The following is a 21,405-nucleotide window of genomic DNA, read 5'->3' as shown; positions in this document are numbered from 1 at the left end:
ATAATTAGCTCGCTTTATTGTTTTAATAAGCGTTTTATATAGAATACGATCGCTTTTGTCGGAAGCGTACATTGACGTTGGTGACATTTTCATCCGCGTTAAAAAACGCAATTTGTAGAATACGATCGCGCTTTATTGTTTAAATAAACGCGTTATATAGACTAGGATCTCCCAATTGTTATAATTAGCTCGCTTTATTGTTTTAATAAGCGTTTTATATAGAATACGATCAGGGGGGGGGGATTTGCATAGGAGTCGGAAAAGGGCACAACACGTCAACACCCCCTCAATGAAAGTGCTGCGCTAAAATCTTAAGGACGTACTACTACTGCTGCTGTGGATTATGGCCCAATGATCAAGTCGTCAAAATGACGGACGCCCTTAAATGTTTTCGCTACCTCAAAAAAAAAAAAACCGTCAATGACAGATTGTCGCTTAATGTAACATCTGCAGTGCAGACACAGAAATATAAAAGATGTAAATGTTTATACAGTTTTATTTAACTTAGGCCTAGATGTTGTAACAAAAGGCAGAGTTTAATTTGTTATCATAAATCACCCCTCCTTATAAATAAAATATGTAATTTCGGGCCCCTTTCGGGCCGGGCCAGCAAATCCAGTTAATTAGTCGGGCTCGGTCCGGGTCGGGTTTAATACCCCTCGGGCCTGCGTCCGGCTCGGGTGCTTTTTTTTGGCCCGATCTTACCTCTACTATCTATCTATCTATCTATCTATCCATTCATCCACCCATCCATCTATCTATCATCCATCCCTGAAAACAAAATGAATAATTGTAATACAACACAAAAAAAATGTTATATAGTTCTTTTAAATTTGGAAATTACAAGTACAAACAGATAATTAAAAGCAAAAAATACTTAAAGTTTTGGTTAAAATAAAAAAGCAAAGAATCGATATGATTCCAGGTTAAATTCCCTTGTTCGGTTGGAAAATAAACACATTTTTTCTAGATTTATAATATATCTTATGTCACACAATTTTTCTTTATGTATTTATATTTCCTATTTTACTAGAAAAAGTTAACAATATAGTAGCAAGAATAAACAAAACTTCAAATCTGACAACATAAGCATTTTTGCAGTATTTTCATAAAATAATTATAGTTGAAAATGTATCCCAGTTTCCAAACAAATGAGTTATTCATTTATTGGATACTAAACAGATGAAAAGCCTTACAGATATAACATAAGTTTTAAGCACAGTTAGTATGTATATTTTTTCTTGAATGCATTACTGACACCATTCACTGTAATATTGATATTTTATTAACTTTATTATGAATCCTTCTCTCATGTAGATTTAAAAGGACACTGTGTATTATCTGACCACTAGAGGTTACTGTATTGTGTAGTGCAGCCGAAAAAGAGAGCAACAGTAACGGAGTGTTACAAAGCCCAAAGAAAAATACAAACTACGGGGACCCAAAATGCCCAACCACACAATTTTCTTTGCATTCTTTTTGCCCAGCCTTTCTCAAGGCTTTTTTTAACATCAAGATGACAGACAATAATGCCACCTCCCTTGCACCTGCATCGTGTTATTTTAATAAATCTGAATATCTTGACCTACATGTACTTTTAAAAATGCTCGTTTATACGATATTTTATTCAAATTAATCTTGAGGGCGGGTTTTGTAAAGAATGAAGTTTTTTTTTCTACCCCCAGCGCTAAATAATACACAATGTCCCTTTAAAATCTCACGTAACGTGTTTGTTTGGGTTCTGAACAAATTTGCGACAGTTACGCTTGTTTTCTGGCAGATCATAGGTTCCAAAAAGGTGCGGGGTTTTGTCGCGGGAGCTGGTCGTTGTGGAGTAGATGTCGACTTCAGAAAGATGTGACGAACGAAAACGTTTCAGGTATTTAACTCGACAGCGTTATTATTTCCGAATGATTTTGTTACGAGCGTGTCCTTGTGATTGCAACATAAAACTGGAGATACTCGAACCCCATTGTGCGTAATAAATAACCAAGCTAGCGCCTGTTAGCCTGAAACCGTTTATTCGCCAGGCAAAGCAATTTAACTGGTGTTTGGGTTCTTCATCGTTTTTTTTTCTTGTTTGATCCTATCTGTTTAGTCAACGACGTTTTGTTGGATAACAACTAAGAAATTTGGGATGACTTAATACACTGGACTAGCGCCAACTATCCACGTGATGTAATGAAAGTGCAATAATGTTAAAGTTTCGTCGCATTTGTGTATTTAATCGACTCCCCCGCCTCAGTGTGAAAGAATGAGACAGCAGGGAGTTGGTGTTGTGAGAGACCTTTCGAGGTTGGAAGATGGAAGCTCTGGGAAAGGAAAGATCCGTATGCAGCCCGAAAACCTCGCCATGTGGCAGGCTTTCTAAAACTGAAGCCTCGACTTTTCTCTGTAAAGTCAGAGACTGCTTTGCTACCAACGCAGCACCTGTCCCATCAGAAACAAATGAAAAGGTACTAAACATCCTTTTTCAATTGATTATTATTCTGAGAATATAGTCTTGGCGATGTTACCGATGACTACATTCTTTCTCTTACTTCCAGGACAATGACATGGACAACAGAAAAACAGTGCTGGAATTAAAGGATGTCCCTCCTCCTCCTCTTCATCATGCATCACAGTTCTTGCCTTTACCCAACCTCCCTTTGGCTTCTTCTTGTTTGGTTTCTTCTCCGCTTGCACAAGATCGCCATCAACAACACCTTCCACTGCAGCAGCAGCCACAACAGGGGGCTAGCCCCAAAGTAAGCGTATGCGCCCACTGTGATTACTGTGTCACCGAGGGCTTTGGAATAGCAGACGGTGGAGGTATTGCTGGTAGTAGTTTGGGTGGTGTTTTACCTCTTTATGCAGCTCCTGACTCACTGGCAACACCTATTTACAGCAGCGGTAATATTGGCAGGTCTCATTCCTGCTCTATAGCTTCAAATATTATTCCGCACCAACACTGTGAAGCTAAAGATGATACACAAAATCCGCTGCTCAGATGTAGCTTTGAACATCAGGGGCTCTCAGTCACCACCTCCCAGCCTATGTCTCAACAACCACACACTACTTGTTACTCAGGACCTTTTAACACCTATAAAGCTGAAGCTCGTCCAATCAATCCAGTATCTTTTCCGCCTCAGACACTTTTGGCTTCCTCCTTTGCACCCAGTTCTGCTCTTCAGTCTCCCTTGCATGGCTCTCCCCTGGCTTCTTCTGGCTTTTATATGTGTGGCCAGGACTGCAGTCCCATGGTCAGAAGGACCCAGACAAATACAGCACACTATGATCATCCTGTTACTTCTACTATCAACACTAAATCCACGGCAGCACATCTCTGCTCTAATCCCATGCACCTAAATTTTGAGCAAACACTTTGTGTGAAAGGTGCGCACTACTGCCAGGATTGCTTGTTAAAGGTTGGTGAACTTCCACACAGTTTTTATTTTCTTGAGAATCACTTAAGGTAACTTGGGTGTGAGTATTACTTGGGCCTCTTATTGTGTGTACTGTGTGTATCTGTTTGCAACAAACACACCCCCCCCCCTTGTTTGCAGCCCATGAACAATTTTGTGTCCAAGTTGGAGAATGTGTGGCCCAATATCCCTCCCCCGCAAACAATTCAAGTCTCTCTTCCGATTTGCAATGGCTGTGGCACCTCGTCTGATGGTGTGATGCTAAGTCAAGGAAAAGGTGGACAAAAGTATGGTAGGTGCACTTTTGAATTTATACTTCTTCAATTAAAGGTTCGCTTGGACGTTCTTTGTGGTCATCCGTTCATTTGGCTCCAAAACTCCCCATTAAAAATAAACAGCGAGACTCGTAAAATTATTCACAACATGGTCGTTAGCCTCTGACCTTTTGATTGACACCTCTCTCGGCCAATAGCAGGCTTTTTTCTCAGTTCACAGGTGGCATTCGCCTATACGGGCCTGTTTAATGAAACTGATATCGTCTCCTGTAGCTCCGGATATCTTCAGCCAGTAGTAAGCGATTCGAATGGTGATTGATACATTGGTTAGCAAATGAATTTCCCAAAATAATGTTATGCCAATTTCCCAGAGCGTATTCAAATCAGAGCTGAAAATAAAAGTGGGCAACGCAATTCATGACTCATTTTTAACGCACCATTACCACGCGCAAGTGTGCATAATCATTGATTGACATCTGGAAACAGAAGCCCAACATTTACAACTCTTTCACAATGTAAAAAAAAGGAAAAGATGCATTTGCAAAGGTTTTTGTGTTGTAAACTGGTTGTCTTCAAATGGCCACTTTTAGAAAGCCTACCCTCAGAAAGATTTGTGAAATACAATGTTTAGTTTTAGAGATTGTGATCAAACTTAACCTGGCACCAGGTAAGGCTTAATGCTATTGTCCCAGTCGTTTTCCAGCTAGGATGCCCATGCAACACTCTTTTGCAGGCATGTGATTGCTCAGGCGACAATGAAACCTTTCTATGGCTGTGTGTTGCAGCTCTGATTACTTGATGTGAGCAGCACTTGCAGTGATTATTTAAGTTTGGGACAAAACCTCAGAATATTACCTTTCAAAAGAGATCAAAACCGTCCAAAATTTCCAAATGATTCAAGAACAGCATTCAATTATTTGGGGTACGTCTTGGATAAGGGATTTAAGGCGAATTTTACAGGAACGTTAAGGGGTTAACACGATTGTCCTGTGTTGAAGATTTTGCTCAAACGAGAAGGGCATGTCATTTGACTAGTGATTTAGAAATTAAACCCTTTTATATTACAGAAAAAATCTGAAGAGATTTTCTATGCATGTGGCATAATTCTGTGTGGTTAGTCACGACACTTGTTCGTAGTTTTTGTAGATCATTTGTGTTGAAATGCTTGTTTGACCTGTTGGACACAATTCAGTTTAGTTAGTCAATACATGGGACATTTGATGGATTAAATTATATTGCATTAACATCCAACAAAACGTAAAAGGCTCACTATAGTGTCAGTCTTAACAAAGTGAAAAACTACTTTTTGTGGTAGGAATTGAATACGGTAAGACATGGATGGGGGTTTGATTCTTTTGATAGAAAAAAAAGTTATCTGAATCAATTCATCTTTTTATTTAACAGTTACAAACTGTTTATTACTCATCGTAGATAACTGAAAAAATATTATGAATATAAAATTACGCTACTAGGTGGTGTCTGCAAATTGAAACTTGTCTACTCGTTGGCGCCATATACTGGCTGAAATCATTGCACCCCCTGTCAAGCTGCTTTTGTGGCGCGTGCACGTACGTGTCTTTTTTTGACGTACTCGAATATATTTTTTTTCTCAACTTTTTGGGCTTTGGGTTTGCATTTGGACCGTATTTGATACAGTCCTTTTCTTACTTTCCCCACTTTCATCCCCCCCAAAAAAACTAGCACACGTGTGAAACAACTCTCCCTAAACTGCCTGCTTCCTTTCCTCCAATCTTGTGCATTCCTTGGCCAGAACACTGACAATAAAAGTAAGATGAAAGTAGATGGGCTTGGTGAAAAAAAATATAGGTCTTAGTTGGGCATTGTTAACACGTATTTAATGGAGAAAATATTTGATTTTTTAACATTTTAAGAACATCTCAAACTATACACTCAACCCTTAACTTAGTCTGACTTTAAATCATTCTTAATCCGTGCAGAAGCTTTCCTTTCGAGTAACCCGCATTATAATGAGGCATCTCGCACAACTCATAACTTAAACATTGTGTGGTTTGACTAACTGACTTCACCTCAAACCAACTCACGTGAAGTGCTAACCATCACAGCATGTGGCATAACAATGCTTTGTTTCCATGGTCATGTGATGTGCCACTGTAAAAAGTGAGACATTGCTGCATATTAAAGTGATACTTCTGCAAGCGCTTGAAGGTTGCATCTTGCAGCTGCTCTGAGCGTGAGCTCACCACATTTGACAGTCCTCTTGAGCTAATTAAAAAAAAATAATAATTGGCATATTCAGACTGCTCAACTTTTTAGAGCTTTTGGAGATTTTGAAAACACCATGTTTTCCTTCAATCACTGTCTTTGAAAAATTGCAGCAAATTCTTGCCAAAAACAGCTCAGACATTTTTTCGTTCCCAGGCGCTCTTGGAAAATAATTGATAAAAAATAAGTGTTGATCCAGTTAAGCTCAATTTGAAAATAAATAATTTATACAAGAACATTGAACTTATCCATGAAAAAAATCACAATGCTTTTTCTTAGTTTTTATGAGAGTCCCAGCTGCGTGTATAGTCTTTGAGTTGATGTACCACCCAAATTGCTTCAGAAAGAGATGTGGATTTGGGTCTAAGTGTGGGACAAAAAATTGATTCATATATACATCGTTATTTTATTTTTTAATATAACATATATATAGGGCAGCACAGCAGCGCAGTGGTTACCGCGTGTGCAGCAGAGTTCTGAGGTCATGAGTTCGAACCTTCCTGTGTGGGGTTTGCATGTTACCCCTGTGCTTGCGTGGATTTCCGCCGGGCACTCGGGTTTCCTCCAAAAACATGCTTGCCTGTGGGCACCACGTTGGAGACCCGTGAATTATTTTTTTTATTTGTTTTGTTGATTAGGTGTACCAATAAGTGGTGGTACAGAGAACCACCCTCCAGTCGGAGTGTTTTGGGACATCGAGAACTGCAGCGTGCCTAGTGGAAGATCTGCTGAAGTAGTAGTACAGCGTATACGCAGCCGTTTTTTCCAGGGCCATCGCGAGGCAGAGTTCATCTGTGTGTGTGATATCAGTAAGGAAAGCAAAGCAGTTATCCAAGAGCTCAACAACTGCCAGGTGAGATTTTTTTTGAATTATTACAGACATTGGACACTGTGTTAGGACGACGACGTGTGAACTTCTTTTCATCAGGTTACTGTGGCACACATCAATGCTACAGCTAAAAATGCTGCTGATGACAAGCTCCGCCAGAGCTTACGACGTTTTGCCGAGACACACAGTGCACCTGCTACTGTTATCCTTGTGTCATGTGCGTCTTGGCCAGATTCCCAATCATCTCAAGGCTTTTTTGACTTATTATTCATGTAACTATTTTGACAGCTGATGTAAACTTTGCAAGTGAGTTGAGCGACCTGCGCCATCGCCATGGTTTCCAGGTAATCCTGATTCATGGGAACCACACATCCCAGGCCCTGCTGCAACATGCCAACAGTCATGTGTCTTTTCAAGACATCACAGCAGACCTGCCTCCACGTATGCCTCTCAAAACTGAGGTAGGCATACAGAACATGTTGTTTCTTTGGATTTTTTTTTTTGTTTTAATTGGAAAAGGTAAGTTGTAGCATCAAGAAGAGATTAATCATAGGACCTTAATTTTTATAAAGTTTCTTGAAGTTTTCTCAGTTGTGGCACTATGATATCGTCCTCTTTTCTACTGAAAAGGACAACAGCATATAAGTGTAAACCATTCAATTCCAGAAAGGCCCTCCGTCTTTTCCTCCCCTCTTTAGCCCAGTTTCAGCCTGGTCTATGTGCACAACCTTCCTGTCAACTGTGATAAGAGCCTGTGGAATGCTGTGAAACTCAGGCTCCGTCGTCTCTCAGACAACTGTGGCGGGAAGGTGCTAGGCTTTTCCCAGGGAACTGCTGTCCTCCGTTTTGGCTCCCTGGAAGCAGCTTCGCGGGCCCGCAAGCGTATGGAAAAAGAGGACGTTTTTGGTTGTCAAATCAGTCTCTCTTCCTCCCCGTGGCCCAGAGACAAGAGTGTTGAGCGTGAGGTTCAATCTCAGTCCCATCACATTCCCCTGCCCCAGACACTGCCCCTGCCTTTTCATAATCAGGGTGCCATTTTTAACGCACCAATTGCCTCCTCCTCTTCCTTTTTGCCCCTGGAAAAATCGAGGTTGCCCAGGAGGGCACAGCGTCCTACCGGGCCATTCTCCACACTGGGCCAACTCCCTGAAAGGCCCTACAGCCCCAAGAGGGGGTGCTCTGGGCCTCTGGGCGGCGCTCCGGCAAAGGTCAGCAGAATCGTCAGTGCCTGCTCATTTCCCTATATCCCGATTGATGCTGCCATTTAGAACAGAGTCCCTCCCTCTTAAATTGCTGGCTTGACTTACAGCATGTAGCAGTTTACCTAACATCCATCTTCTGTCGTGGCTGGCATGTTTTGGTTGTCAAAACTGTGTGTGTTGTCTTTTGTCCTGCATGTGTTAATCTGAAGTAAAGCTTGTGATTTCATCTCAACTAACCAATGATTTACATTTTTATTAAAGTGTAAGCCTATACCTTGTGTCAGTGCTTGTTTCTATGTGGCCTCTGGTAATATTTAGTCTATCTGTATCGTTTACCTTTCTGGTTGCTCCGTTTCATGCCTGCAGTTCTTCCGAAAGGCAATAACCTGCTCAATGGAGATGATTTCTGTTCCCAAAAAACAATTTCCTACACGCTTTTTGTTTAATGTTGATTGTGACACCAACAGCGCAATTTCATGCATTTATTCTGAATCTATTAAATATTTGTTGCAGGAGTTGGGAAGTGCAGACAACAAACCCTTACCGGGTTTCCAAGACCTTAGTATTGGGCGGTCAGCCTCCTCTTCTCCCCTTACTAATGGTGTTATCGAAACACTTGAACAGCTCCCCAAACCTGGCTTCGAGGAATTAAAATCAAAAAGGTAATCATGTTGAAGAGAGTATTATAAGTCATGCCAAGTTTGAGGTCTGCAGCCTAAAAAGTCTACATATATATTCTAATTTTTGAAAACTTGTGTCTTTTCTAATGCTTTGATAAAATGCATTTAGAAGGAATGGATCCAATTCCCGAAGTGGGACATGGTCTCCATTAGGATTTCAGATAAGCACACCATCTGCTTTCACTAATCTGAACCTCAAAAGAAGCTTCAGTCCGCTTGTCTTGTCTCAAGGATCTTGGCCTTCCAGGTGATTTTATTTAATTTGCCTGTAAAAATTGGGAAAATAAATTGCATTTGTGTGTGCAATGGAACTGTTTTAGGTAGTAAACATAAACAGTATGTAATTTTTTAATGTGTTTTCTCCTCACCAAAGAACTGCATCGCCCAGCCTTTCTAGTCGATCTTCTCCAAATCTTGCTGCTCCTCGAAGCCCTGGTCCAGATAGTCAATCTGAGTTATTTTCAGACGGAGTTGAAATCCAAGTGGGTAACCTTAATTATAGAATGTCCCGCATGGAACTACAACAGAGTCTACATGACGTCTTCTCACGATATGGACCCGTATGTCATTTTGAGGTGTTTAACATCTGTAACTGTTATGATGCCTTGGGCCTTTACTATTACTGTGTGTGATTCAGGTGAAAGGAGTGGATCTTAGCCCTCACACTGACTATCAACTTAAAGCAACAATTCACATGCCGTCTTTACAGCACGCAATTAGTGCCGTAAGTGGACTTCACCGTTACAAAATAGGAGGCAAGCGCATTCAGGTGTCTCTGGTCACAGGTGGCCACAACAGATCTATTGCCGTGCTCAGGTATGGTTAGTACAATATAATTGTAAGATATGTGGAGAGCTGAATTTGACCAAAATGAATAATTATTTTAGATTCTGGATAGATAAATATTGTTTTGGCTTTGATTTTGTGAAGCCCAATGGGTTACCCAATATATCGCATATGAATAAAGCTGTTTCGCTTTGCTCTAAAGCTCAGAGATAAGCGGTATTCTTCAGGAAGCGCCTGCGAACTGTCTTCCCCTCCTCAAGTTCACCGAGGTTTATGAGAAAAAGTAAGCATCTTAAAATCTGAGAATATCAACCTATCGTGTTATCACGACCATAAGGTGCATGGTGTTAAAAGGCGCATTCTCCGTAGCTGGTTCTATTTCTGTATTATTTTGGCAGACATGTTAGCCCAAGCATCGACAATCCATTTTTTTATTATAATCCGCTCAAAGTCTCTGTGCCACTGTAGGTCCTGGTCCAGAAGGAAAGTTTCATTGAACAAAAGCACCAAGACAATAACTGTAACTTTGAAACTGCTAGCTGCGCTACGGTGTTAGCATCCATGAGCACTTATGCAAACCATGAAAGCGCTGCGTGTGGCGTCACTTGTCTTCTGCACAAGTAGGACATGGTGGTGTTTACAGAAGACATGCATAGAAGTCACATGATATCTCTCACAAGTCGTATTTAGTTGGAAATTTGAATGATTCCTCAAAAACATCGTATTTAACCCAAAAATGTTTTGATTCTATAACTCGGCCAAGGCTGGAACCTGTGACCTCCCAGTCTTGCGGCTGGTGCCCAAACCTAAGCCCACCAAGCTTATCTATGCCCGCTGCTTTATATGACACATATACGCACAACACAATGGAGCGTGCCACACAATTCAAAGTAAATCTGAGACTTTAATGTGCGCCTTATGGTCATGAAAATATGGAAATAAACTTTTCGATGTTGCTATTACTAAGTGTCAGCGTTTACACTCCCATTCACAGATATCATCGTAAGCTTTTGCTTAGCGATCTGTACAGACTGACCGATCTGGTGGCTGTTAGGGAGCAGAGGGGCACGAGGATGGTGTGCCTTCATCCCAGCAGCCAAGTCCGTCAGAGCCCGCTTGGATCGTCTCAGTCACAGGAGAGCTCTTCCACGGCTAGCATCAGCCCTGTGATTTTTGAGGAGTTTGAGTACCATGAACCCATCTGCAGTCAGCACTACACAAAACACGACTTCAGGCAAGAATCTTCGCTGTATTACACATAGCATGTACACACAAGTCTTGTGCTTTTTTTTTTTTTTTGCATGCATAATGAGAGCTCGTTTACATGCATATTGCACATGTTTACGTGTCATTGTAATTTTCTTATTCTGTTCACTTTCCAGTAATGTTGCGTAATGCCACCTGAGTTGATTCCAACATTTGCACACACATGCACATATACAGGCGTGGATATAACAACTCTTCAATTTGACTGAGTTTGATTTGCTTGTGCCGCATTGGTCCCCAAGTATACACAACATTTTTCCTCATCTATTATTAAGGCACAGTAATTTGCAGTAGGGCTAATAGCCAAATGCTTCATTTTTTATGATAATGCATTGGACAGACAGTACTTCATCTGATCATTGACCGGGTTTAGTCTCCTGTTCATGTTTGACTGCATATTTTTCCTAAATTTTCAATGTTAAAAATCAATTTACTGTATTGGAATTAAAAATATATAATTCTTACTTTTTGGCCACTATGTTGGTGTCATTATAAAACAATCCATCATTCAGTGTAATAGATTTTTAGAAAGCTTTTGTGTTGGCTTGCTTCATTTTTGATAGATTTGCTCTTTCTTTTTCTTAGTGAGGCAGACTTTGATCCTGACTCATACGAAGTTCCATTCGTGGTCATGTCTCTAAGCACTTTGGCCTCAGAAATTCATGCATTGCTGCAATCACACCAAGGAGTGCTTCCCCTGATCAGGTTAAAATATGTCTTTCTAATACTAACCATGTGAATAATGTTAGTTGTACAATATTTCTGATTCCATGTATAACTGTCGTGTCTAATATTTTAGCTTCCCAGACTGCTATGAAGCACAGTTTAGTCGGTTGCAACTGGGTGATGAGACCCTGGAGTGTGGCGTTCCATTGGAGCACCTCATCACATGTGTGCCCAGTATAACTGTTGTCTCAGCTCAGAATGGTTACAAAATTATCAAGTGGATTCACAACAAACCTCCAACACCAAACTCTGGTGAGGACATGCTAGATTTCAAATGACAATTTCAACACTTTCTTTGGGGTTTATGCTCTTAATATTTTTCTCCTGAAAATTACCCTCATTTGCCTCTAGATCCATGGCTCCTCAGATGCAAGAGTCCGGTTGGCAACCCTCAACTCATTCAGTTCAGCAGAGAGATTATTGACCTCTTAAAGAGTCAACCGTCTTGCATCATGCCTATCAGTAAATTCATACCTTATTACCATCACCATTTTGCCAAGCAGTGCCGTGTCTCGGATTATGGCTACTCTAAGCTGTTTGAGCTGCTGGAAGCAGTGCCACATGTTCTGCAGGTATTGTGGTATAACCGCAACATTATTAAAGAGTACTTACATTGCATCTGATATCTCTGTATGACCTTTATTAAGTGATGTTGCTTTCTTCACACTAAGTGTAAAACTGTATTTTGTATACTTTAAAACATCCAAAACTATCTTTGTAAATGCATATTGTATACAACTAGTATGTTGACAAAGGTATAAACAGATTTGGCTGGTTTGTATTATCACCTTGGTAAAGATTCAAATTGAGAGATCGGACCACTACATAATGCTTATTTTGGACCTAATTATTTGCCTGTAAATGTTGTATGTAACGCTTATCATTTTTGTTCATTTTGTCCTCTTTATTCAGCATGTCCTTTTCCTATTTTCAGATTTTAGGAATGGGCACAAAACGATTGCTTACCCTCACTCATCGAGCCCAAGTGAAACGATTCACTCAAGACTTACTGAAACTACTCAAATTTCAAGCCAGCAAGCAAGTTTCTATCACGGACTTTATGCAAGCATACCACTGGTTCGTTAACATAACTAAAAATCATATTCACAATATTGGCTTTGAGGCTGCGCTGATTATTACGGGTTTTAATTTTGCTGTTGTCAAATTTATCAGGTGTTTTTCCAGAGACTGGAATGTTGCGGACTACGGCACATGTCACCTCAATGACCTGCTGTCTGAAATTCCAGATACCACAGTTACCACCACACATCATGAAAATGACACAGTCATCTCTGTTCCGAAGAGAGGTCCTGCTAAACTTATAACCTGCAGTTCTTTTAACAAACTCAGTTGCTTAGCTACACTGTACTTGTGTGAACTTGATGACAGAGCAGCAGGTGACAAGATGGCACCCCTTAGCTTCCCCAAGTGAGACCGCATAGTGGGAAATTGTTAGATTCGCAGCTTTGCGTTGTCTTTTTTCGGTGTTTGACTAGCCTCAGGACATCTAGACACTTGCTGCCTAAGTTTTGTAAAAATAAAAACAATAGTGTCTACTCTTTACAGTAGGCAAAGCTAGAAATCATAGTGACCTGTGTTAGCAACTGAACTGTTTTTTTTAACCACAGAGCGTACGTCAGAAGAAATGGTGCACACAAAGCATTTTGGGAAGGAAGTCGTTGACCTACTCCGTCACCAACCTCATTGCCGAATGCCCTTCAGCAAGTTCATTCCCACTTACCACCACCACTTCGGACGTCAGTGTAAACTCAGTTACTATGGCTTCACTAAACTCATGGACCTCTTTGAGGCCATCCCAAACGTGCTTACGGTGAGCATACTACTGGTTGGCACTAAAGCTTCGTCAATCGATTCATGTCAACTTTTCTGTTAATTCTTCCACCTTATTGTGTTGTCAGGTTTTGGACTGTGGGGAAGAAAAGATGTTAACCCTGACACAGGTTGAGCGGATCAAAGCTCTGGCAGCCCAATTGGTCAAGATCCTTCGAACGCAGAAAAACTGCAGTCTTCCTGTGGGGCAGCTGCTCACAGAGTACAGCAAGACTTTTGGTTACAGTGTGCGTTTGCAAGACTTCGACGCCAGCTCTTTGCCTGCCCTCCTGGGCAAACTCGGCCATGTTGTCAAGGTAAAGTTGATTTAACTTGTTTGCTGTATTAAGGTTGGGAAAGCCTATTTTAGTCAAATGCTATTCCTTCACAAGTATTTGTCAAGGCACATTGTTGGCTTTTCAAGGTGGTGGATGGCTCTCAGGGACGAGAAGTTCAGCTCATTAACAGGAAATCTATGCGCTTGCTGACGTCACAACTTCTGGCGTTGCTTATGTCTCAAGAGAAAGGTGTTAACAAAGGTCTCAAAGTGGATGAGCTGGGAGAGCGCTACCATATGGTCCACAAAGCCTCACTTAACCCTTGTGAATATGGATTTCTCTCAATCAGCGAATTACTCAAGAGTCTGCCCTACCTTATGGAAGTGAGAGAACATTTTATTTTCAATGACGTTATATAATTGATTTAAAACCGTCCAGTTTTTTAATTGTTAGCATTTATAGGTTTACTGTCAAGACCTTGACGGAAGTATCCAAGATGGCAACAGTAGCACAGAAAGCCCTACTGGGGAGTGGGTTCGGCTGACTGAGCTTTACCAGTTTGCCCATACTGTACGTGCACTCCTCCACACTTACCACTACAACCAGATCTTCCTGTCAGAGTTCCGGGGAGCTTATAAGAAGTTTACTGGATGCAGCCTGGATTCTCGTTTTTACGGGTACAACAGCAATGATGAGCTGCTTAATGCCATTCCACAGGTGCCAGATTCCTATATATTCACTCTTGGCTTTTTTTTTAATCCCTTTTAACTTGCAAATTACTCATTTCTATACTAACCTTTACTGTATGCCAACAGGTGGTCTGGGTCAAAGGTCATGGTCACAAGAAGATTATCGTTTTGAAGAACGATATGAAAGGCAAACGCTTCAGAACATCTATTCATTGCAATACTGTGGCAGTTGTGTACTATGTATGATAAATCGGGTGTTGTTGGTGTGACACAGAGAAGGCAAGCACTGCGATCCCCAGCAGACCTCAGTCAGGTGGAAGTGTTGAGAGCCCCAGAGACAGCCCAACAACCATCACCCATTTTGAAGCAAACAATCCAGGTAATTATTGATTTTTCTGCCTTAGATTTAAACCTTTACTGCGCTCAGCAATTTTTCTGCCAAACAAATATCTTGTTTTTGATAAAGCCGGTATTGTATCTAGTCAACCAAGCACAACTTGTCCGTTGTATATTGAACACTTGGAGCACAACCAGTATCTTTATAGACTGAAGATGCAGATTTTGTTTTATACCCATTTGCTGCGTCTTTGGTATTGTGTTCGAAATGTAACACACAAAGACTTGACTCAACTTAATCTGCTTTTTTTTAACTATGAGTAACATAAAATTGTATTTACAGGCACAACCGCTGTACCGGAGTCCAAAATGCAGCGTTTGATGTCCCCAGACGACCTTCTTTGTGACCCAGTACCGTTTTGTCCGCCATCCGCTCAGCTTCACCCTGGCCCAGTTTTAATGCAGTTGGATGAACTGATTCATTTTGAGGAGAAAACTGCGCATAACCCCCACGAATCAGGTCAGCACGAGAGTGAAAATAAGTGACTGTCGTCTGGTTTTCAAACAGCCAAGAGACGCACATAACTATCTTCAATTGTTCAATGGGCAAGAATTTTCTTTCATTTAAATCTTTAAATTCATTTAATTTGGGGAAATAGCGCATTTTTGAGCCTTCTGAATTATTGTTTTTCATAGAATATTGTGTTTTCAAATTATGTCAACAAAAAACCCTGAACCTGTATCTTTGCTTTTTTCCATTGATCAGCCGAGTAACTGTAAAATCCATCTATATCTATTGGTGACGGTAGATTGCTACGGTATATATTTTTTAATCTACTTATGGTAATTATGTGCTCATGTGGTAGTACAGGGAAATATACTCAATAACTTATTTTGTTTGGGAAAAAAACTGATTTGCATTGCAAAAATAACAGTAATGCATCAAATAAGGTAAAAACCCTGCACGTTATTTTGTTAACAATTGTATTCTCTTAGTTTACAAAACAGCTAGAATGTAGTAAAAATGTTGGTGCAACAGCTGATAATTCTTGCTCATTGTCTTTGCAAATTTTTTAGAAAAATGACGTAAAAATACCATGTAACAGGTGTAAAATATACTTTAAAAATTGGATAATCCATATTACCTCCTGAGCTACGGAGACCACTAATGAGCAAAAAACATTTCAGGCAGCACGATAATTTAATCTTTTAAATCAAACGTGAAGTGAAATTGGTGCTGAGATATATTTTTGAAATATTTTGGAACAAGGGCTTGCCTTGATATAATTTTATGGAAAAAAAGTGGGCATTGGAAAAAGGTTGAAAATCAATTTTCATGGACTGCAATATGTTCAAATGTGGGATGCGTAGTGTGAGGTGTCCTTAAAAGGTTCAAATTTAATATATTCTTTATTAAGAATGTGTTAACAATGCCCTACTGAGCTCAAAGACCCTTTATTTTTTACGGAGCCTATCTGCTTTTATCTCCTTTTTATCATCCGTGTTATGGCCACAAGGCGCATTACGCTAAAGGGATGGAGGCGGGGGCACAGTGTGATATCACAAGCACGCTCATGGTTTTGTTTAGTTGAAGGATGAAAATGGTAAAAGTAAGAAAAGGACCATTTCAAGTACGGTCCAAATGCCAACATAAACCCCCCAAAAAGATGAAAAAGGAAGAGCTGCAATGATTACTTTAGCCAGAAGATGGCATCAGTATATTGTAAGATACTTACGCCACATTTAACTCCTATCCCTACCTATTTTTTACCTAATGGAAAAAAGATCCCTTTGTTGATAATGACTAGCATTTGGTATGGCTATAATAAAGAAAACCATTGTTAGGCACCCTTATTCAAATGCATTGTTTTATGCTTACAGAGAGCCAAGAACTCTGCGCTGAAGCCGCAGCAAAAACAGAAGAGCCTGAAGCAACCGTTGGCACAGAGTCTCAATTGTCTTTGGGCAGTCCTTGCAAAAGAGGGCCCCGCACTAGAATCAAGTTGGCAGCCAACTTTTCTTTCAAATCAGGCCTGTAATTCAAGGCGCACACACGAGCAGTGAGCTTAAGCAGTTGAGCTGAGGTGCAACTCGAGCAGAAGAGTTGAGTAGCATTACTAACTCACTACAGAAGAGACATTCTTCCTGCTGCCTGCCCTCTAATATTCGTCTTTTCTCGTTGTCCTCAATATTCGGATGGTTCATCCGCAATGTTTCATTCAAAAGAACACAAAGGTCTTTGATATATTTTTTTTTGTACCTTTTGCAGATTTTCTGCAGTTTGCTAATGTAAAGCCTATTTCATTCCATCCTCAACATTATATCAAAAGTGCACAAAGTATTCATGGCAAGCTGGATGCCACTGCACAGCGCACAGGCTATTTAGAGAGCTGCAGCTTTAGAAAAGTAAAACAAACTTATTGTTGGGTCTAAAGCTTGAGCTGAGCTTGTATCAAGGATTTATTAAAAATAACCTTTTTTTAAAAACATCTTGATTAGTTAAAGACAAAAAAAATTCAGTTGGTGGTCTTTTCAGAAGTCTTTAAGTTCTTGCAGAGCTCGTCAAGTCTTCTCCGTTTCCCCTTTTTTTGCTTCAAGACGTCCTTCGTCATGTTTGCAGGCGTCAAGATAACAAGATAATGGGTGTTATGAAAATGAAGGGTCAGGGCATGCGTGTTTGCCAGGCCAGCAGCCAGTGTCCGTGTTGTTTTCGCCGTGTGTATGTGCTTCTCCACTGTAGGTCATGTTACATATGCAGAGCGTGCATACATGACGCATGGAGTAAGCACTGCTGTGGCACACAGGAACGGATGATAGAATCCCAGCAAGCTTTTTTGTGCATGTAATTTCCGGCTTGTTTTGGACTTCTTGGAGGTGGGGCCACCCCTTTTGGGCGTGATAATAATTCAGCCTCATGGTGATTTTTGATGAGTTGCACAGATGAGAGTTTTGGGGCAAAGACATACGTGGTAGGCAGTGGTCATGTTAACGGCGTGGTACAGAAGCTTAGTGAAGCTTGTGCATATGTGTCACGTCCACGAAGGAGAACCCTCGGTGGCTCTCTGAATTTTGCCGGGCTTTTACAATAGCTTGTATTTGCCACGGTTACAGGAATGACTCGAGTGCCTCTACAACCATCATGTCGTGTCGTACCCATGTGTTGCTTTCCTAGTTTTTTACTTGTTGTTTTTTGCCGCCAATTTCACTCTGGTGCACTGGTTGCTTGCATGTGGCGAGTATCAGAAAAACAACCTTCAGAGAAGGGGTACCAGCCCGTTAATTGGATGGCCACCCATTACATGGTTCAACTGAGATAATTTCCTTTTCCTTATCAAGTTATTTAAAATACACTTGCTGCTGAATTGAAAATAATTTAATCAAAAAATGTACAACTCATTGAATTACTTATCTTTATATGATAATAGGAACTTGAGTTATTCTGATGAACATCAATTTGAAACTTATTAAGCACAACTGAGTGCCCTCTGTGCAGTGTCATCGATCTCATAATGAATGCTGCAGCACATTTAGCTTTTCTGTTGTGCAACTTTCATCTTAATGATCATTTAAAATATGCTGAATGGCATAGTTTAGGTTGGTGAGATGTGCAATTATATGGAGTTTGACTACATGTTTAAGTAAATTTGTATTGCTCTTTCATCTGAGAACTTCAAAGAAAGGTTTTAATTCAAGAATGAGATTTCAATGTTTTGTAATCCTTTTTACTTGCCCTTGACCACACAACCCGCCCAATCCATCACAACTGTCACCACAATGTGTAACAATGGAAAGTGGACCAATGGCGTTAATAAAATTTCACTAAGCATCACTTCTCTGTTGATAAATCTGGGCAAAAATACACAATCTAGAGGCAGATTCCTGAAAGATGACATGTATTTAATCATGTATTTACAGGTAAGTTCAGCTTATTTATTGCATCTGTATTCAGTGTTGGGAATTTTACCACAGATGAGTATTGGAAGAAAGACGAGGCAGCAAAAACAATGCAAGCAAACACAACAAATAGTCTGTATTTTCAAAAAGATGACATTTTCATAATTCACAATAATTTGGATGGAGTTGGTTCTTAGCAATAAGGATAGCTGAGAATGTTTGAATGAATGAATGAAAACTTATTTCGAACATTCGAAAATAAAATCAGGACAAAAACAATGACTCGACAACTAAAGGTATGTTAACATAACATGTTCGAAAAGGGCTAATACATAGCAGACGCTTATGTGCCCTACCCCTTCATCTTCCTTATTAATTACATTTCACAGATAGCTCCTCTTTCGTGTCTAAATATGACAAAATCTTACGGATATACATATTACATAGGTCGAATATCAATAATTATAATAACAATAGTCATATCTTGTATACTAATCATCGTAGTACCCATCTATTAACCTTATAATACTACTTCTAGTCACTAAATATTGTGACACCAATGATAACGACAATAGCAATAATGACAGTTATGGTATAATACTAACAACAACAAGGTTAACTATAGTTATAAACCATCCATTTGCCTTGCAATATTTCCAATCTCTATCACTCATACCCCATTTTCTTCATCTCTGTATTCTGCCAGTAATGTTTTTTTGTATTTAAATTTGGTAATTGTTGGATCTCGTCTTTTAAATTCTTCCAAAGTTTGACTCCACACGCAGACACACACATACTTTTCCTGGTGGTTCTCACCAATGGGATTTTGAATTTAATACAGCCCCTTAAGTTATAGGTTCCCTCTGTCCGAGTGAATAATTTTTGTTTTTGTTAATGTTTTTTTTTTTTTTTACCTTAAACAGCAATTGTGAAGTGAACATTCTTAAATAAATCATTCAATTTTAATAATTTGGACTGCAGGAATAAAATATTAGTATTATCCCTATCCAACCCTGTGTATGATTCTAATTGCACGTTTTAGGGGCATAAAAAGGGGCTGTAGTGAACTTTTGTAATTATTGCCCCAGACTTCTGCACAATATGTTAAGTATGGCAGAACTAGAGAACCATATAATACAATGCAATATAGTTTAAAAGAAATTTGGCCTTATTAATTATTGAAATGTTTTTAGATCCTATAGTTTGTATGTGTCTGATGTGTGTTTTCCAGCTTAATTTGATTGTCTATTATGACCCCTAAAAACGTAATTTCTGATATAGAGTCCATTGCAGCACCATAATTTTTTACCTCTAAATCTTTATTTGCCTTGCAATTACCAAAGAATATTACTTTGGAATGTTTGCTATCACAATCATATTTTTCATATTAATTTGGCTGGTAAGACACTGGGCCAAAATGAAAATGTGAGTTATATTCAAGTGCACATAAACCTGACAGTTCTTGTCGCCAATAGCCTGTTTTAAACCTTTGGGGGATGGACAGTCATTTACTAGTATGATTGAAGGATCTGCAGAAAAATTCTTATGAAAACAAGCATTTGTGGAACTGCATTAAATAAATAATAAAATGAGGAAAAGAACCAGCACACATAATCATGTTAATCATTGAAATATTTCAGCTAGTTGCAGCTCTACTTTGACGTACAGTTGATCTTTTCGATGCCAAAATGCTTAATTTCTAGCAACTAACAATAGAGGATGTTAAAAGTGCTCCTTTGTCAGTTTCAGTACTAAAACATCCAATAATTAATATTTGATCTGCAGTACTTAGACGGTTTGCATCAAGGATGACAAAAAATCTTCAACTAAATTAGTGGGCCTACAGTACAAAAATCCATTTAATTGACATTGTGCTTGTTTAGTCTTTTTTTCTTAATTTTAAACTATATTGATAATGTAGCCAACTAATACATGGATAAGGCAATTCATGTTTATATACTAAAATGATCCGACAATTCAAGCATGATCTGAGCCTTTTAGCGACAATTATAATAGCACAACCAACTACGATACAAAATAAATCACCATTTCAAACTAATCTCACTTTCCTCAGTAATTACAAGTAATTTTCATTGCAACGGGTTTCCTTGATGCTTAATTCCTCTATTTACAAAGTGCAGGCAAGTAGGACTTTAGTGGCATTTGGATTGTGACGAAACAGAAAATGTTTTTGTTTTTTTTTTAGAGGGAAAGTGTGTATTATTTAACTACTAGATGGTGCGGTGCAGCCGACAATGAGTACTAAAAATCACATGGATTAACACAAACTACAGAGGTACCTCTTCATATGAGCTAAGTTCCAGTATCATGCTTGTAGCTCAAATTGCTTGTTTAAAGAGTGAATTTCCTCGATATGAAATCATAAAAACAATTTAGCCCATTCCCGAACTACCAAAAAAAGGATTTGGTACACTTTATTCATGGCTGAATTCTAGAACCTTTTTATGGACCTTCAAAGCCGTTTTTTCCAGCACTATTAAAAGAAAAAAAAATCCTCTGTGAATTAATCCATAGCCCTGTTGTTTGAGGTCATCTAGTTCTGCCTGTAGGAAGAAGAACCAGAAGCTTAATAAATCGTAAGCCAAATATTAAACCAGCAAATGAATTGGGCAGAGAAATTGAGAGTTTCATGTGCCCCATTTCATTCGTGTTTGCTGCCGTCTCCGTTCGGGTCATGTTGTATCAAATTCTCTTGTTCTTTTTCTTACTGACAGCACCTCAAACTGTAGACAAGGAAAAGGCGATTCTCCAAAGTTTAACCCGTGTGTGAACTTTTATTTATTTTTCTATATGAATTTTTGTTTTTTGACTATGTTACTATTTTTTATTTGTAGTATGTCTTATTCATTGCATGTTTGCGAGCGGGGAGTAGGGAGTGATTTCATGTGTGCTCTATGTTGTGCATATAGCATAATAGACAATGAAGTTGAAAGTTAAAGGTGTTT

General features: G+C 39.4%; 1 protein-coding gene across 4 annotated transcripts; it reads left to right on the top strand.

Moving 5' to 3' along the window:
• The first annotated feature begins 1,738 nt into the window (after window positions 1-1,738).
• On the top strand, window positions 1,739-18,374 carry marf1 (meiosis regulator and mRNA stability factor 1). Of its 4 annotated transcripts, none has more exons than XM_088342376.1 (27): window positions 1,739-1,879; window positions 2,246-2,456; window positions 2,547-2,747; window positions 3,546-3,696; window positions 6,562-6,776; window positions 6,852-6,969; window positions 7,041-7,213; window positions 7,451-7,960; window positions 8,468-8,616; window positions 8,744-8,881; window positions 9,008-9,194; window positions 9,272-9,450; window positions 9,623-9,703; window positions 10,415-10,654; window positions 11,272-11,391; window positions 11,486-11,664; window positions 11,764-11,984; window positions 12,347-12,489; window positions 12,586-12,719; window positions 13,041-13,243; window positions 13,332-13,559; window positions 13,667-13,903; window positions 13,983-14,237; window positions 14,336-14,396; window positions 14,484-14,588; window positions 14,889-15,065; window positions 16,427-18,374. In XM_088342376.1, exons 2-27 carry the CDS (start codon window positions 2,304-2,306, stop codon window positions 16,582-16,584), a joined length of 4,716 nt encoding a protein of 1,571 aa, XP_088198502.1. In that variant the 5' UTR covers window positions 1,739-1,879; window positions 2,246-2,303; the 3' UTR covers window positions 16,585-18,374. The 4 variants fall into 4 exon arrangements, with proteins under 4 accessions (XP_088198502.1, XP_088198500.1, XP_088198499.1 ...); XM_088342374.1 differs by having other exon boundaries at window positions 2,547-3,407; window positions 8,747-8,881; XM_088342373.1 differs by having other exon boundaries at window positions 2,547-3,407.
• The last annotated feature ends 3,031 nt before the right edge of the window (window positions 18,375-21,405 follow it).

This window comes from Urocampus carinirostris, chromosome 8 (assembly GCF_059441175.1).
Source record: "Urocampus carinirostris isolate Australia breed hairy pipefish chromosome 8, RoL_Ucar_1.0, whole genome shotgun sequence".
Taxonomy (NCBI): domain Eukaryota; kingdom Metazoa; phylum Chordata; class Actinopteri; order Syngnathiformes; family Syngnathidae; genus Urocampus; species Urocampus carinirostris.
This window is presented reverse-complemented; position numbering and strand designations above follow the sequence as displayed.

What these genes read in the sequence shown, in the direction of transcription:
- marf1 (XM_088342373.1), top strand. Translation starts at nt 2,304, where the DNA reads ATGGAAGCTCTGGGAAAGGAAAGATCCGTATGCAGCCCGAAAACCTCG. An exon ending in CATCTCTGTTCCGAAGAGAG is followed by an intron (nt 12,720 to 13,040) that starts GTCCTGCTAAAC and finishes TTTTAACCACAG; the next exon opens with AGCGTACGTCAGAAGAAATG. An exon ending in CCATCCCAAACGTGCTTACG is followed by an intron (nt 13,244 to 13,331) that starts GTGAGCATACTA and finishes TTGTGTTGTCAG; the next exon opens with GTTTTGGACTGTGGGGAAGA.